At 40.1% G+C, this 17,296-nt stretch overlaps 1 protein-coding gene across 1 annotated transcript; it reads right to left on the bottom strand.

The window, feature by feature from the left end:
- Positions 1–4,288: 4,288 nt before the first annotated feature.
- On the bottom strand, positions 4,289–14,378 carry LOC122557927 (insulin-like growth factor II). The gene is made up of 4 exons (XM_043706154.1): positions 14,219–14,378; positions 11,704–11,857; positions 9,107–9,276; positions 4,289–6,372 (listed from the first exon to the last, which is right to left on the bottom strand). The coding sequence occupies exons 1-4, from the start codon at positions 14,285–14,287 to the stop codon at positions 6,133–6,135; spliced, it is 633 nt and encodes a 210-aa protein (XP_043562089.1). The 5' UTR covers positions 14,288–14,378; the 3' UTR covers positions 4,289–6,132.
- Positions 14,379–17,296: the final 2,918 nt, after the last annotated feature.

The following is a 17,296-nucleotide window of genomic DNA, read 5'->3' as shown; positions in this document are numbered from 1 at the left end:
GTGTGCGTCCCGGGGAACAGACCGTAGTGCACGGAGTCCCGCGTCACGGCGCTGCTCGGGACGAACCTCGACAGACACCACTGCATTCCTCTCCAGACTTCCTCTGCATAGGCACATTCCAGAAGGAGGTGTGTGACAGTCTCGTTCCCCCCCGCAGCCGCTTCGAGGGCAGCGTGCGGTGTGGCTGAGAGTCTGGGCTGTGCATAAAGGATCTCACAGGCAGAGCCCTTCTCACCACCAGCCAAGCCATGTCTTGGTGCTTGTTGGAAAGTTCTGGCGATGAGGCATTCTGCCAAATGGCTTTGACAGTCTGCTCAGGGAACCGCTCAATAGGATCCGCCCTCTCCTTTTCCCGAAGGGTCTCAAGGACACTACGTGCTGACCACTTCCTGATGGACTTGTGGTCAAAGGTGTTTTTCTTCATAAACTTCTCCATCAAGGACAGGTGATATGGAACAGTCCAACTACACGGTGCGTTCCGCGGCAGCGAGGCCAGGCCCATCCTTCGCAACACCGGGGACAGGTAGAACCTCAGTACGTAGTGACACTTGGTGTTTGCGTACCGGGGATCCATGCACAGCTTGATGCAGCCACACACAAAGGTGGCCATCAGGGTGAGGGTGGCATTGGGTGTATTTTTTCCCCCGTTGCCCAGATCTTTGTACAGCGAGTCCCTTCGGACCCGGTCCATCTTTGACCTCCATATAAACTGGAAGATGGCCCGGGTGACTGCAGCGGCACAGGTTCTGGGAATAGGCCAGACCTGTGCCACGTATAATAGCAATGACAGTGCCTCACACCTGATGACCAGGTTTTTTCTCGCGATGGAGACCGACCGTAGCATCCATCTGCCCAGTTTCTGCCTCACTATGCTGATACGCTCCTCCCAAGACTTGGCGCACGCCCCAGCCCACCCGAACCAAATACCCAGCACCTTCAGGTGGTCGGTCCTGACGGTGAAGGGGATCAAGGATTGGTTGGCCCAGTTCCCAAAGAGCATGGCCTTGCTCTTGCCTCGGTTTATCTTTGTACAGCGAGTATTTGGCATACAGGGTGATGTTGTTGACCCCAGTTTGTCTGGTAATTTGCATTTACTTTATGTTATTTTTGGATGTTAGGGTTGAGATTAGCTCTTTTAGTGTGCTTTACTTTTCTGACTTTATATAGTAAACCTTTTTTAATATATTATGCTATCATATGGCTTTATTCTCTTACGTGGTGTCCAGGATTTCAAATTCCACAAATCTTTAAGCAAGAATTTACTGGTCCCTAACAGCATCATAACCAAATTTGGGCACATGGCATTGTAACAGAAATTTGGAGATCCTCTTCAGGATCATATTGCAAATTGGCATTCTCGTCTGAGAGTACAGCAAGATAGTTTCAAACTATTCAAAGTAGCTGCAAGCACCAAATGGAATATTGTGGAAACAGTAAGAGAACAGCAGTAGGGCAGACAATGCTGTGCACAGGCCTTAATTAGTTTTACTGGCATTCAAATGTGAAGAGATTTGAGGTATTTTACATTTGCAGTTTCTTTCGATCATGCAAGTTCTCCCAGCCTTTTGTTGCAATGAAGAGCTACGACAATGTGTGCAAATTAAAGAGTGGAGAATATAGGTATAGTCTTTCATGGCTTGTTGCTGCTTCTCATCTAAAACCATGCTGTATGCTGAAACTATATTGCCTACATTTTAACCAGCTCAGTTAAAGTGTATTTACCCTCCATTCCTCCTAATCCTTCCCCTGTCAGCATTTGAAAGGTCACTTTGACAACTCAAGTAGTTGCACATGGAGGATTAGTTTAGTATATGTACACCCATATATATGTTTGGCATGTTAACCTTATCACAAATATGGGTGAAAGTGAAGTCTATAATGTACACTGTTCCAAAGTTTCTTCAGTCATAAACTTTGAATCATGTGTCTCATATGAAGTGTCCCATTTTATTTTCACATCAACACTGATGGCAAGTAAGACCTCTATAAACAAGTATAATTGTACAGAAATACTAATACTGCTTTTGCTGGTCAGACCTCCATACCCCAGAAGACAGATTTAAATGAATACATATGAGTATTCATAAGTATCCACTTTTGCAAAGACTAATGTATAAATCTATAAAAATTCATTCTAATGTTAGATCTCTCTGTAGTCTCACTCTGTAGACTCCTCCTACCTACAATATACCAGAGACTCAGCATTCTTCCAAACCTGAACTTGTATGTATGTGCTACCACTTTCAGCTATTCAGATCTCAAATCCCAGAATACCCTTCATAAACCATCTGTCTACGTCTCTCTACTTTTAAGATACCCTTCAGTCTACCTTTGATCAAGTGTTTGGTCACCTGCCCTAGTGTTTCATTCTTTGGCTCAATAACACATTTTTGTCTGAATACCTCACTATGAAGTGCCTTGGGACATTTTACTACGCTCAGAATGTTATAAATGTCAATTGTTATTATGTTGTTCATTCTTTTTTGGATTACCTTTTTATGATCCTAGTTCAAAACATTCACAGTACATTAATATCCATAAACCTCTCACCAGACACAACATTTTTCATACATTCATTTATTTTCATCTCCAGTTTGAATGAACTTCACATTACGTTGGGCCATGACTTAGGATAGGTGAATGGATATTTTTATTCACTCATGGGTGCAGGGCGTCATTAGCTAGGTCAGCATTTATTGTCCATCCCTAATTGCCCAGAGGGCAGTTAAGAGTCAGCCACATTGCTGTGGGTATGCAGTCACATGTAGGCCAGACCAAGTAAGGATGGCAATTTCCTTCCCTAAAGGGCATTAATAAACCAGATGTGTTTTCCAACAATTGACAATAGGTTCATGGTCATCATTAAACGTTTACTTCCAGATTTGCTTTTTATATATTGAATTCAAATTTCACCATCGGCCATGACAGGATTCGAACCCAGGACTAAACGCTGTTACGTAGACATTACTGAGATGAATATTATGGTTTTGACTGGGCTTCTCAACTTAGTCACTGCATCTGAAATAACCATAGGTATGAAGGTCTGCTGCTGTTTTCCTCATACTTATCATGAGGTTTCCAACATGAATATTGTAAATGTTTATGCTAAGGTCATTCTCTGCAGATTGTCCAGTCAGTAGAACAAATTATAAAGGACACCTTAGGTGGATACAATTGGATATTTTCTTTTAGCATGTATCTATTTTCATACTTAAAACCTGTTAAAAATGTCTATTTGGCACACCATTTATTTGCAGTGATAGTATTCCTTTAGGTCGATATTGGGAAGCATGAATTTTCCACTGGTATCTACTCTCAAGATCTGTTTCAACTGGTAACGAGGCTGATATCATTAAACAAACAGTCTGCTCTTTCTTTAGCAACAGAATTACACAAGGAGCACGGCCAGTGAAGATTGTGCTCTTTCCAATGCCCTCTAAAGCCCTATGGTTGCAGAGGACAAAGGTTTCTTGCAGCTGTCAGGGCTCTTTCCACTAATCCTCTGCACTGTCGACAGATGACCTTAAGCACTCACTGATGGAGGTTCAAGAGATGTTTACGCAAACAGGAAGAGAACAGCCTGACCGGTGTTAATGACAGCCCATTCATATTTGTATCTCAGCAGCTTGAGGAAAATACAAGAAGGTCTGTGCACATCAAAAGAAAAAAAATCACAGCGAACATATTTCAGTTTGGGAATTATCAAAATTATTAATTAGTGCTGTGAAACATCTCAAATTGGAAACTGCTCCCAGCAATTCTAACATCATTTCTCAGAACAGTTATTTGGAAATACCTCATCCACCACTTTTCCTCTTCTTAATGCGTTGAACTTGGGTTACTTGATTCTAAGCCATTGAAACCATGCCATAGCTTTCAGAAAATAATTATTTTTGTGTTTCGATTGTCATCAGCCAAAGGACTTTCATGTGGTCTGTTACGACAGTAATATTTTTAAACAGAGTCATTTCACTAATTTGGAATTTCTTGCCAACCTCCCTCTGCACAGTATGAAGTGAACACAATGCTGTTGTTTTGCCTAGAAGACAATCTAATTATGATTTACTAATTGACTGATTATTTACAGAGTTATTTATTCATTAGATAATGGAGGACCTTTGGCTTGCAAAGTATTATGGGAAGCGTATTCTTCACAAACTTACTGAGGTTTCAACAATAGAACTATTGGAGGCAATCTTCACAGCAATTCCTAAAACCAAACACTTTTCAATCCTTGTAATAGCACAGTTTAAACTCAAGGGTATGGTCAGTGAGAACACAAAAACACTATTGTAATAAATTGCTTTTATTGATATTAAAAACAAAAGTACAATGATTGTGAATCTCATCTTTCTCTAGAGTCTAGTGTTGGTTGAGTGCACATGTTAAATATATGACATATTAGTTAACAGGAGAGTACACCTTAACTGTATCTGCTAAAACATTTCTTAAAAAAAGTAAAAAGCTTTATTTAACTAATGCGATTGCGGATGTTTCCCTTCATACTGGCTGATGCAAACATTTGACAAAAGAACTATGTTTTCTGAGTACTACTTAAGTGATGTAATTTTGAGCTCATTTTCTTTTCATAAAAAAAAACAAACTGGAAGCTTTCCATTTTTGATGAAGCAACGGTGAATATAAATGTGGAGTCACTCAAACCAGAAGTGAATCAAAAAAACTGACAGGAAACAAAAGATGTTAACACAATGTGGGTCACAAAAAAAACTAGAGATGAGCTGTAATCAAGTAATTGCACTTGATTATACCATAGCTGACAGCAGTGAGCATGGGTACACAGTCTCCAAAAGAAGGCCTGAGGTTCTCTGGCTGAATCAAGGCACCTCACAGAGGCTTCCAATACCAAATAACACTCATATTGACAGAGAGAGAGAGAGAGAGAGAAAGAGAGAGAGAGAGAGCAGAGAGAGAGAGAGAGAGAGTGCGAGAGAGAGAACAAAAAAAACATTTTCTTTTCATTTTTTGGTACAAAGCATCTACGAAAGCTTTACTAGTACAAAATTAGACAAAATAGTTATCTGTCTTTGCAGTTGCTCATCAGTGCTAAGTACATTATTTGGACCAATTTTCATATATATTTTACATAAAATAAATAATGCCTTTACGCAGTGCCATTACTTTTAATAGCTTGGCGGCTCAACACTGCAAGATATAGCTCAGACTAAATCCAAAAAAAGATCTGACCCTGGACAGTAAGTATGAGTTCAAGTATGTTTTCAAAGCAAAGCAAGTAACTACTATGAAGAAGAAATAAAGTTAGTTGAAAAACATAGGAAAAAAATTACTACAACACTGCTGTTTCCCTTTGATTTTTGTCTCTTTTTTGTGCCTTTTGTCTTCTCCTTGCCTATCTTGCACCGCCAAAACCAAGCTAATTTTTTTAAAAAAAGACGTGTTTCCTAAAACGGAAAAAGTTAATTTCAAGTTCTGTTTGATGTTCATGCATTTATCAAATCCCAATTCTTCGAATCAGCTCTTTTGCTTCTTTAAAAGCAAGTTAGCACCGTAATACAAGTGTGCCCGTGACCACACTTATTGTTTATCAGAAATAGTGCCATTGAGAGAAAAATAAAAAAAAGACTTGACGCAATCTGTGGCAATGCGAGACTGCACGCACCACTGTCTTTAGTCCCTCACAGGTTCACCTAATCTCATCTTGTTTAAAAAAAGGTGCAGGATCTGGATGACACTAGGTATTCCACGAAGTGTTGATATCCCTTCTTGTATAGGTGCAGAACAAGCGAGGACACATTATCTAGAATGCATCACGTGACATTTGTATGCAAAATAAATTGTAGTCTGCGGCATGACCTTTTTTGGGCCCAAGCACCTCAGACACCACGACTTCTTTTGCCCACCAGGTATCACTTTTACCAGGCTGCTTAAGTAACATTGCACTTCTTCACTGGCTGATGGGGAGGGGGGAGGGGAATGGGCATGGGGTGAGTTGGGGTGGGGTTGAGGATGTTGAAGGCAGGGAAGGAGATCTAGTTGAAGGAGGTGGGTGGGGAAGGGGTAGAAAAATTCAGTTGGAATGCCACAGAAATGACGTCGTGTACAAAGCTATAATCCCCGACTTTATCTCAAGAAATGTGCAAAAATGTTTCTTCATCATTCTTGACTGAAGTATTTCTTTGATGCCGCTCGGACTTGCAGGGGTGGCTTGACAGGGAGAGTCAGAAGTGGCTTGTGCGTTTTGACATACTGTAAGCTCTGGACTTCCTCAACTTGTCTCCTAAGCCTTTGGGCCATGAAACCTGAAGGAATGCCTCTTCGCAGACGCTGGGCAGATCTTTTTTGCCAGAAGTCATATTTGGAATACTTGGCAACCAGAGGCTTCCTAAAGCTTTCCTGCAATTAAAAATAAACAGCATTAGCAACGCTGCCATGTGCATTTTGTAACAGCATCAAAAGCCTATCTGATGTTCAAAACCTCAGGCAACTGATAACCACCACGTTTCCATTGTTGACTGGCTTTGCACTGCTGGTCCCTGAGCAAACAGCAAATAAGAATCACAGCATGAACTATTGTTGGCTGGTAAACAAGGTCTTAAGTGAGATCCGAGGGATTTGGTTTTGCTTTTCTGAACATTGTAGGTTTTTTTTAAGAAGTCCAGAAACATATCTTTTTGAGAGAATCAGAAACAACAGATCTGGAGGTTAACAGTCAATAACAGTCAAAGTTCAGGTAATGACTTGATACAGTTCCAATTCTCTCCTTCTCCTCATGTAAAATAATGTTCCGAGCTGAGAATACAGCTTCCTGATTCCTGACCTTGAGAAGTTACCAGCCATAGTTTGTTGAGTGCTCTGCTTTATTCGTGATTAATCTCAAGTCTTATTTATCTACAATGCAAACATGTTATAAACAAGCAGATTGATTGACACTAAAATGTCAGAGAGGGATTGTAATAATTACCATTGATGAATCTTCCCACACCGCCAAAAAAAACACTCTGCAAATCAGCAATGACTGGAAATTTATCTTTTGTATCCACATTCTTACTGTGGCTGATGTCTAATAAGTCAGATGCTTGATATTCTATGGTAAATGATTCTACACAAATGAACGTACTGACTCGCAGACTCTTTCCATTATCTGCAAGGTACAAATCAAGAGTGTGATGGAACATTCTCTACTTTCCTGGATGGATGCAGCTCCAACAGCACTCAAAAAACTCAACCACTTTCAGAACATAACAGCCCACTAGAATCAGCATCCACCTTAAACATTCGCTTACTAGTGCACAGTGACAGCAATGTATCATGTACAAGATGCATTGCAGCAACTCATCAAGGCTTCTTTGACAGCACCCACAAACCAGTAACCATTGAGAAATCCAAGGATGACAATCACATGGAAACTCCATCAAGTTTCTCTCCAAGCCATGCATAATCCTCTCAGAATTAAGTTGCTGTTCCTTCACTGTCGTTGGTCAGAATTTTGGAATTCCCTACCTGACAGTACTATGAGGGTACCTTCAGCACACTGGCCACAATGGTTTAAGGTGGCTACTCACCATCACCTTAATAAGGGCAATGAGACATGTTCACAAAATGCTGACCTTGCCAATGACCCTATATCCAATGAAGGAATATGTAAATGAAAATAAAAATGGGTTTACTAGACCTTTATCATTGGCATTGAATCAGCTGTCATGCCTGAGTTAGTCTAAATGAGATCAAAAAGATAAACATGCTATTGAAACTAGCTTGGCTTACTTGAAACCTGGATAGCCAATTATAATATTATGCCAGGGATCATCAGGTTAAAGATTCTTGGTTTTATATGAAACAACCTCAAATTGTGAGCCCCTGAATATTTTACTAGTGATTAAAGATAGAAGGAAAGGCATATATGAATAGTACAGGTTTTGAAAATAAAATGGCAATACAGTAAATCTGAGGGGAGACTGGGAATCTTGTAGCACAGTGCCAATGTCCCTACCTCTGAGCCAGGGGGCCTGGATTCAAGCCCTACCTGCTCCAGAGAGATGTAATAACATCCATCAATAGATTGATTAGAAAACAGGTGAATCACAGGGGAACCACTAGATCTTTTTTACACTATAAAATCCCTTCATTAAGTGCACAGTTCAGAATTGGAATTAGTGGCGCTTTGATGAAAATGTTTTGTATGAAAGAAAATTCTGCTGTAAGCGTTCAACATTAGGAAGGGTTTTGAATGACAAAATAAGGTTTCCAGCTGCAAAAGCTGATCTGAGAATGCGGATAATTATAACTGCAGCGAGTCAGTAAATCCGAGTACACTGTTTAAAAATGGTGGTGGAATCTAAGCTAATAACATTCAGTAGTGAATAGGGCATGAACTTGAAAAGCAAAGATTTACTGGGTTATGTGGAAAGAAACAGCACTGACAGAGTGGGCTGAAGCACCTCCTTCTGCATTGTTTAATCTTTCATATAATACCTTGTGCACCAATGCCATCAAGGGCACTGTACTAATATACTCAGAGTAAAGACTAAACACAATTAAACCCAGTTCCACTTTCGTCATCTCCTATGATGCTGCGAACTTCACACTTTATGAATTAAAACTAGTTAATTTTGATTAATAAAGATCATGAAGAAAAATATTTTAGCTGACAGTCTTATTTAAGCTTAAAATAGCAATGGACAAAACAAAGGTGCGTTCTATATTTGCCACAGTGCTGGAGGGCAAAGAAAGTGAGCTGAAGTGGAACGTGCCCCTCTCAAACCTGCTCGACTTTGTAGCAGTCTATAGTTACAGAGTCAGAGAGTCATACAGCACAGAAACAGGCCCTTCAGCCAACTCACCCATGCTGATCAGTTGAACTAATCCTGTACTACCTATTACTGGCATACTCAAGTAAACTAAAGCAGAAACTGTTTCCAAAATGTCGATAAATCTTGTTTGGGAATGAGGTGGACCGGATCAGAACCATTTTTATTCTCTATTTAACATGTGAAAGGAAGGGTATGCAACCAGTTTGCAAACTAATCTGACAGCAGGATGGCAGAAGTAAAAGGTTATTGACAGCAGATTGCTCTAATTTTAAAAAAAAGACTCCACTGATGAAAGCAGTAAGGAAACAGCCACATACCTTATTTGCTGATGGTAAAAGATTAAAAGGTGTTCCGGAGAGATCACGCTCTTTCTTGACCGGTTTTGCGCAATAGAGTTCTAGAAGCCCCAGATCACAACTGCGGAAGCAACATTCTTCAACTATTCCTCTATTCTGTCTGCGACTATTGGATCTGCCAGTTGCTCTACCTGAAAAGGAGGAGGGAATTATTAGATTTTGTCTCCCCCCTCATCAGTAAGGAGAATCTCAGGAAGCTTTCAGTTTATATTGACTTTAATGCTGTGGAAGGAGAAAATAAACTGTGGATTTTGCCAAAAACAAAAAGAGGGCAGAGGCCACTTGACCTTGCCAACACAGCAGAAAAGCCATGCAATGAAACAGAGGGGTCCAATGAACTATATGGCATCAACTGTAGGATCAGTAAAAGATAACTTTGCCTTAGGTAATGGACCTTTTATGTCAGTTCGCTATGAACTCTGTGTTCAGGTTAGCTTTTGGAGCAGCTCAGGAACTGCAGATAGTGATTATCCTTTTGGGAATCTCCCAAATAATTACATTCCTGTTCCTCAGGTTGGTGCAGATAGCATCACTTTCTGCTGCAGGTACACGCAGAGAAGCACTTCAGCCACATTGTTATGAAAGAGTTGCACTTCCGTGCAAAGGCTTTATCTTTCTCTTAAAAAGAAAGGCCACTCTTTACATTGTTAATTTCATCTTAACTGTATGTTCCTTCACTTGTGAAGATCTCCAGATGATCAGCAAGATAAACAAGAGAGGCATGTTGACACAAGACATAACTAAGCTATCATCATAGCTAAGGTCCCACAAATTGAGGAATTTGTTAAAATCTAGCTGGATCACATTTGTCTTAAAATGTAACCGATGGACCAAATTTAATGCATAGGCAAGCACTGAAAATCAACTACAATAATTGAGGACTGAAAGTGTAATAGGCAAAACCAAAATAAATTCTTTATTCCTTCATTCTACCCTGACCCTGCAACCAATTCCTTCCTTCTGCTGAGTTCCAAACTCCCAGATCATTAAAAATGTGCTTAAAATAAAAGATGGAATGCTACAGCAGTATTTCTTTAATCAGAAGAATGTGAAAATAAACAAGCACTCCATTGTAACTATCAGCAGAATGGTTTAGCCTTGTGTCCTTGTCAGAGAGAGAGAGAGAGAGAGAGAGAGAGAGAGAAAACACGTGAGAAAATGTGCTTATTCAGCACAATTGCTCGCTTGGAAATGAGTTTATCCAAGAGCTGGGTTTATGACACTGGACACCTGCCTGCTAATTGTTCCTTTTCTCTATTACAATGAGGTCTGTGGTCAACGAAAAGGAACCTTTTAATATAGTCGAGAGGTTTTCATTGTGCACTGAACAAGTCGGATGTTTGTGGAAAATAGCACATTCTGTTTAAGGTTTCCTCAATGATTGGCAGCAAAAGCTACTGACATTGTATTTAAAGCTTTTTATTTCTGGTTGAGGAAGTAGGGAGACCATTATAAAAATTTATAAAAATTATATAATTGATGCATTTGTATTGACTAATGCTACTAAAACACCATGCATAAAAGTCTGTAGTGAAGGTTTCGCATACACAGCAATAATTTATTTTTAATAGAGTATCCTACTCTCTGGGAATGTTTGTCAGTATACTGAAGTTTGCAAATTTATTTACAGCTTTGCTTAATGACAATATTAACTTTGAGAGAGCCACAAGAAGTTAGGAGGAAAGTTTGGAATCAATTTCTCTAGGACTCAGCCTTTTCTCTTAACCCTGACCTAAAAGAGGGTAACTATTTAACTTTCACAAATCATTTCTGAAATAATTTGAAAATCCTTAAAGTGCACATCTTATAACTGAATGCAAATTACACCCATAGCTCTGTAACCTAACGCAATGGATAAAATTATACAGGATCCCAGTACTGAAGAACAATAATAGGCCAATTCTCAAAATATTTCTGCCATTAAATTCGATCACGGATGATCTGTATCTCAATTCGGATGTGTCTGCCTTTTGTTTCAATCCCTTCCCTCACAAAGATTTACCAATCTCTGCATTGAAGTGTGCAGTGGCATCCTGGAGATCAAAGCCAAAGTTCTTCATTTTGTTTTGAACCATTCAAAATACTGTGATCCTGAATTTGTCACCAATAACTCACATGCACATCCTGTTTGTTTGGCAGTCTTAAATATTAGTAGATGTGACACAAACTCACTGGAGTGAAGAATGCATTGTCTTTAAGGAAGTCATTATCAAATGCCATTGTCACGTGGTCAAGGTGTAAAAAAAGTTGTAGCTTTAAAGGAGAAAACCCCTTAGTTTAGGAGAACCATCAAAATAAAAACCAAACACGTACGGTCTTGAAACAAATCCTTATGATTGGGCAATAACCAACTGGAACTATGGGCACTGGAATGAAAATTTAATTTGAAGGACCTCCCCTTCAAACTAATGTGCAAGAAGTTATCATCAAATTAAAAGGACAATAGGAATATACAAAAGTTTTTTTAGTAACAGCAGACAAAATAATCACTCAGCAAGTTTTACATATTGAAACATTCCTTTAGCTCTCTCCCTGAAGCACAAAAATAGTTAACTTACTGAAGTAAAATCCTCTTTCACCGCAGACGAACTGAAGAGTGTCCACCAGCTCACCACCACATAGTGTTTCAGCTGCAGTCACTCCATCTATAATGTACATTGTGAAGGCAATGGAAATGAACAGAAATTGCCTGCATGGGGACATTTTTCTGCCCTGAAAAGGAAAGAGAAAAGTCAATAAGCAAAGTTACTGCTTCACAATTAGATTGAGATCCCGTACCAAAGATTCCCCAAACCACCTTACCACGTGTTATATTATTTTGACAAGAATAAAACATGCCTATAGCAATCTCTCATTAACAACATTAAGGATGACAAATGCTTTGTACTAATAAGTGCAGGCTGCCAATCAAAAATACTCAAATCAAAACCCTGATTTGTAAAATAGTTTGTGATTAGTTCCACACCAGACAGTGCCAAAAAATAATGTTCTGAGGAAGGGTCACTGGACCCGAAACATTAACTTTGATTTCTTTTCACAGATGCTGCCAGATCTGCTGAGTTTTTCCAGCAACTTCTGTTTTAGTTTCTGACTTACAGCATCCGCAGTTCTTTCAGTTTTTTTTTCAAAAAATAATGTTGTTACACTGACTCAGAGTTCAGATATTATCCTTGTAACATGAGCAGAATGGGAAATATGCAGTCCAGTATCTAGCCCAGCCAACATTAGTGTGTTGTCTACAAGCTTTGATAACATCAATTTGGTCTGCTACACTCAGGGTGAAATAGGAGAATGACAAATGATTGCAATAAGACTGTTTTCTAGTTCCCAAACTCACGTTATCTGGTTCAAACAGGGCTGATGTTAATTCTTGGAATAGTGTTTTTTAAAATAAAACTTCCATTAACTGCTGCAAGGTCTCGTGTTTACTCTACGACTGACAGTCTAAGTCAATTCTTTTGAACAGTAATTAAACTGATTTTGGAGCTGGTAACCCACGGTTACAAGCACAAAAATGCAATCTAGGGCACTGTCCACGGTACCCAACCATGGTGTTGAATAGTGCAGCCACCTTGCATAGTGATGTTCCACAGTCCAAAACTGGAATAATCAGTGTGTGTATGTGAGTGTATGTGTGTGTGTGTGTGGGAGGGGGGGTGTGCAGGGTGAGGGTGCTGGAAAATGAGGGTGAAGACTGTATCAATAATTGCATTGGCAACAGACTACATGTTGAGTTTACAAACTGTCAACATTCAAGGTCAATTTTGAAAGATTTAATTCAAGTTACCTGACCTTTCTATTTGAATACTTTTTCCCCAAAAAAGCTTGGCTGAAGTAACATAAATCACTCCAATAAAACTTTTTTTTCCCCTGAATTTAAGCAAAATATTTCAAGTGCTTGTTTAGTTAAAACATTGAGTCTAACAGGTAGATATAAAGAAAGAAGCTGTTTCAAGATCTATGATTCTCAGTTTGAATTTAGATCCAGGTCAGGTTTCAGCCAGTATGATATTTACAGACCCGTCATTACTGAAATTATTTTATGCTTAAATGTCTTGAAAGAAAATACGCCCGTGTCCTTACAGTTTTTCATGAATTAACTCAAAACTGGTTGAGAGCATAAAGAAGCCCCTCACTAATTTAACTTGCTCTTTCAGATTTTTGTTCGAAATGTTGCACTGAAAATCCCATTCACAATATCTCAGTGCATGAAAAGTGAAACAGACGCCTAAGCTGCGTGTGTGTCTGTGTGTCATTCACAGAATGAACTGTACGTTTGAATTTCTTCCTTAATTCATGAAGACCGATGTTCTTGGTAAGTAAAATAGCAGTCGTACAAAAAAAACTTGCACACTTCTTAATTCTTTCCAAAGTTTTTTTTGTAGAAGGTTAATTATCTCAAGGCTAAACCAGATCGCTGTTTGATTTTTAAGTATTTATTATAATGATGCATCAACAATCTATTTATTCGAGTTAAGGCTATTACAGTAAAGTCAAATCAGAGAGTCGAGCAGCACGCAAGCAGAATACTAACGCTACCCAGTGGAACACGCTGGGAACCTCATCTCAGAACAAGCTACAAACAGAAAACATGGTGCAAAACAAGAAATAAGGGCACCAAATTACTTCTCTGTGCTGAATCCCAGTGCTAGTTTTAATTTCGATGCGCTTCACACACAAACCGCCTTTTTGTTTTTCTGTTTTCTTTAAATACGACTGAAACACCTTTGAAAAGCAGCTGCTAACGTGTGCGTGTGTGAGGGGAACAATAGTCGAAGGAGCCGGTTGAAGGGACTGTATGCATAACTTTTTCGCCCAGCGTCATTCTGTGCAGAGTGTACAAATATGCGCTTTTTGTAAATGAAACGAGAAAGTCTTCTTATACAATAAAATAAGGAGCGTGAGATTGCACACTTATTCCCTTTACCTATCCCCCTTCAAAAAAAATAACTTGTCCAACAATGAAAGTGGCTCAGGAATAGTTGCAACTAAACATATCTGGATGTTATCCCTTTTTTAAAAAAAGATTGCCTTCTGCTCCCTTGTAAGATCTGAAACCAGTTTCCTTGTTACCTTAGCGGAGTTGTCGCTGCAGGCTGAGTCTGCACAGGTCGGGAACAGAGCTGGGTACTTGGGATCCATTGTACGGCGTTTGTTGAGCGGAGGGACGCTTTTTTTTTCCCCAGCTGAAGTTCCTTTAACCGCTGCTCCAGAGTTCAGGAGACAGGCAGAACAGAGCTCCCGCGCTGCTTATATAGCCGCAGCGTGAACCGCCAGCACGCACACTCTCAGAGAGGTCACCGCGCTGTAGCAGCACTTGGCAAAACCTGACCAACTCCGTCTGCACAAGCAGCCCAGCACTTGGCTTCTTCTAAGACGCTGCAAATTAATGGGACTTTTTTTTTGGAAAAAATAAATATTGATGCAATTTATTTCTTTGCAAGGGCTTACCCCCGTTACCGTGAAAATGTTATTTGTTTCTTTTTGCGTTGTGCATTTGCGTGTGTGACAACTGCTATGTTCATTATTAGGAGTGATAATCCTTTCAGATATATAAAAGATAAGACTTTGATGCTTTAAAATACAGCCGCCACACACACACACACACCCACCAAAAAACTATTTAAATTAGGTCCTAATCCATGACTCATTATTTCTGCCTCTTTCAATCATGTTGACAGGGTTTAATAAGGTTAATAAACTTCTGCTCAGGCAAGAGAAGAATTTATAAGGATGGAAAGCAGGAAGGGGAATGTATGGATGCCTTCCTCTCCTTTTGATGATAGTTATCCATCATGGAGTAAGATAGAGATTGACCTTTAGAGAGAAAGACTTTTTAGAGAGAAAAAAAACAATGTTTTCGGCCTTGATATTGATCCCAATGATGAAGGCTTTGATAGTGGAGGCTACAATGTTAGGCGTGTGGGAGGTCTTGGTGACCAATAGTGCATTCTCCCTTCCACCACTGCCTTCTTCCTATGGTAGATATCAAGATGGCGAACAGAGAGATGGGACTTAGCTCACATATTTCAGTTGGGTATTCACTACATAATTGGGAACTCAATTTGACGCCACTTTTTCACAGGAGTTTCCCAGGGGGTTGGGATTCTGGGCTGTAAAAGGGAACTGCCAACAATTCATAGTCAGAATTCTTCTGAGCATCTCTGTAGTTCAAGAGGAACAGGATTGTTAATCGTCTCCTAAACAATTCCAAATATTCACTCGCTCCGCTCCTCCCATCATGCCTCTCTCACCTACCCACCCCCCCCTTTTCTGCACATGCCTATCTCCTCCTTCAGGTCATGTTCTGTCTCCCCGTTTTCTCCAACCACACCTTCCTTTCTTCCCTTCCAGTTGGTGACACATGCTCAATTATGATTCCTCTTGCCCTCCCCAACCCCACCCCACCCCTTTCTGTCTCCCCTCCCCTCCCAATGGACAACACCCATCCCTTCCAATTTTGGACTCTCCCTCTCCACTTCCCACTTACAATCAAGCCTCCCTTCTGATTACTAACAGCTCCCCTCCAATCTTGACCTATCCCACCCCAGCCCATCCAGGGTGGGAATGGCCTAGTGGTTTTTTTTAATTTAAATTCATTCATGGGATGTGGATGTCACTGGATAGGTCTACATTTATTGTCCATCCCTAATTGCTCAGAGGGCAGTTAAGAGTCAACCATGTTGCTGTGGATCTGAAGTCACGTGTAGGCCAGACCGTGTGAGGATGACAGTTTCCTTTCCTGAAGGGCATTTGTGAGCCAGATGGGTTTTTCCAATAATGGATTCATGTTCATCATGTTGCCATGGTCATTAGACTCTTAATTCCAGATATTTATTGAATTCAAATTGAATTGAATTTATTGTCATGTATACCAAGGCACAGTGAAAATCCCACCATCTCACACGGCAGGATTTGAACCTGGGTACCCAGAATATTACCGGAGTCTCTGGATTAGCAGTGTAGCAATAATATCATAAAACGATTTCCTCCCCTGATCTATTATTGCTGGTCTATTAATCCAGAGACCCAGGTAATGATCTGGGGACCTGGGTTCAAATCCCACCATGGAATTTGGATTCAATTAAAAAACTGGAATTAGGAGTCTAATGAAGACCACAAAATTAATGCTGACTATCAGGAAAAATCCTTCTGGTTCACTAAAGCCCTTAGCAGGCCATCCTTAACTAGTCTGGCCTAAATGTCACTCCAGACTCATAGCAATGTGGTTGACTTGTATTGGCCCTCTGGGAAAGTAGGGATGGGGTAGACAGTGACACCCACAATCTGCAAATGAATGAATAAGAAAAAAGTACTGTTTGCTGACCTACTCACCTTCGGCTTGTCAGGGAGTTTTGCTAAGGATGGCAGCAAGGATGTTCTTGATTTTGGCTCCTCTCTCCAACCATGCTGCCAGTTTCGCTGGCTGCTGGATGGGAAACAGAAAAGGAAAATGATAAGGCTGTCCTAATAAAGATTGGGCAGGACGTCTACATCCTTGTTCTGTTTTTTCAACCATTTCTGGCCTCAACTGAACCTTCCTTCACCTCCCAAAAACATTACAGTTGTAGAGTTTTGTTTGTATTTTAACAATTTTTGGCCAACCCACTTAACAGAGAATTTAAATCTACATGAAAGGCAAGCCTAACAGTGACTCACTCTTCCTCGCAAACTGTACCTTTTCTCTAGTTTTTCTTGCTGTTTGGCTAATAATATAGATTACTCGTTGAGGTAATTCATCTCGGTGATCTTTTAACAAGGCTATTAATGTGTTTACTACAGGCTGCTTACAAAGTGAACAGCAGTCAAGATCCTGTTTTTGCTATTTAACGGTGATATTGAGACACCAGAGATTCTACAATTTGCCCCAGTGCCCCAGGACAGGGAGGGGGTGGGGAATATCAGGCAAAATTCTCTGCTCTTAATTGTTATCCAGTGACTCCTGCTGGAAATTTGCATGTACGGCTCCCAGTCAACAAAGATCTCAAAATTTAAAATTATTATGCTTGTGTTCAAATCACATCCCTGTCTATCTCTTCCACCTCTTCAAGCCCTGGAACTCTCTGAGAATTCAGCATTCCTTCACGCCTGGCGTGTTGTGCATTGTCCACTTCCTTTCCCACATTTCCAAAGGCTGTGCTTTCGGCTATC

The sequence above is a fragment of the Chiloscyllium plagiosum genome, chromosome 16 (assembly GCF_004010195.1).
Source record: "Chiloscyllium plagiosum isolate BGI_BamShark_2017 chromosome 16, ASM401019v2, whole genome shotgun sequence".
NCBI classification, from domain to species: domain Eukaryota; kingdom Metazoa; phylum Chordata; class Chondrichthyes; order Orectolobiformes; family Hemiscylliidae; genus Chiloscyllium; species Chiloscyllium plagiosum.
This window is presented reverse-complemented; position numbering and strand designations above follow the sequence as displayed.

Excerpts from the sequence above, each read along its gene's own strand:
- LOC122557927 (XM_043706154.1), bottom strand. The coding sequence starts at position 14,287 with ATGGATCCCAAGTACCCAGCTCTGTTCCCGACCTGTGCAGACTCAGCC. Across the intron at positions 11,858-14,218 it reads GCAGCGACAACTCCGCTAAG|GGCAGAAAAATGTCCCCATG; the intron begins GTAACAAGGAAA and ends TTTCCTTTTCAG. Across the intron at positions 6,373-9,106 it reads TTTTACCATCAGCAAATAAG|GAAAGCTTTAGGAAGCCTCT; the intron begins GTATGTGGCTGT and ends TTTTAATTGCAG.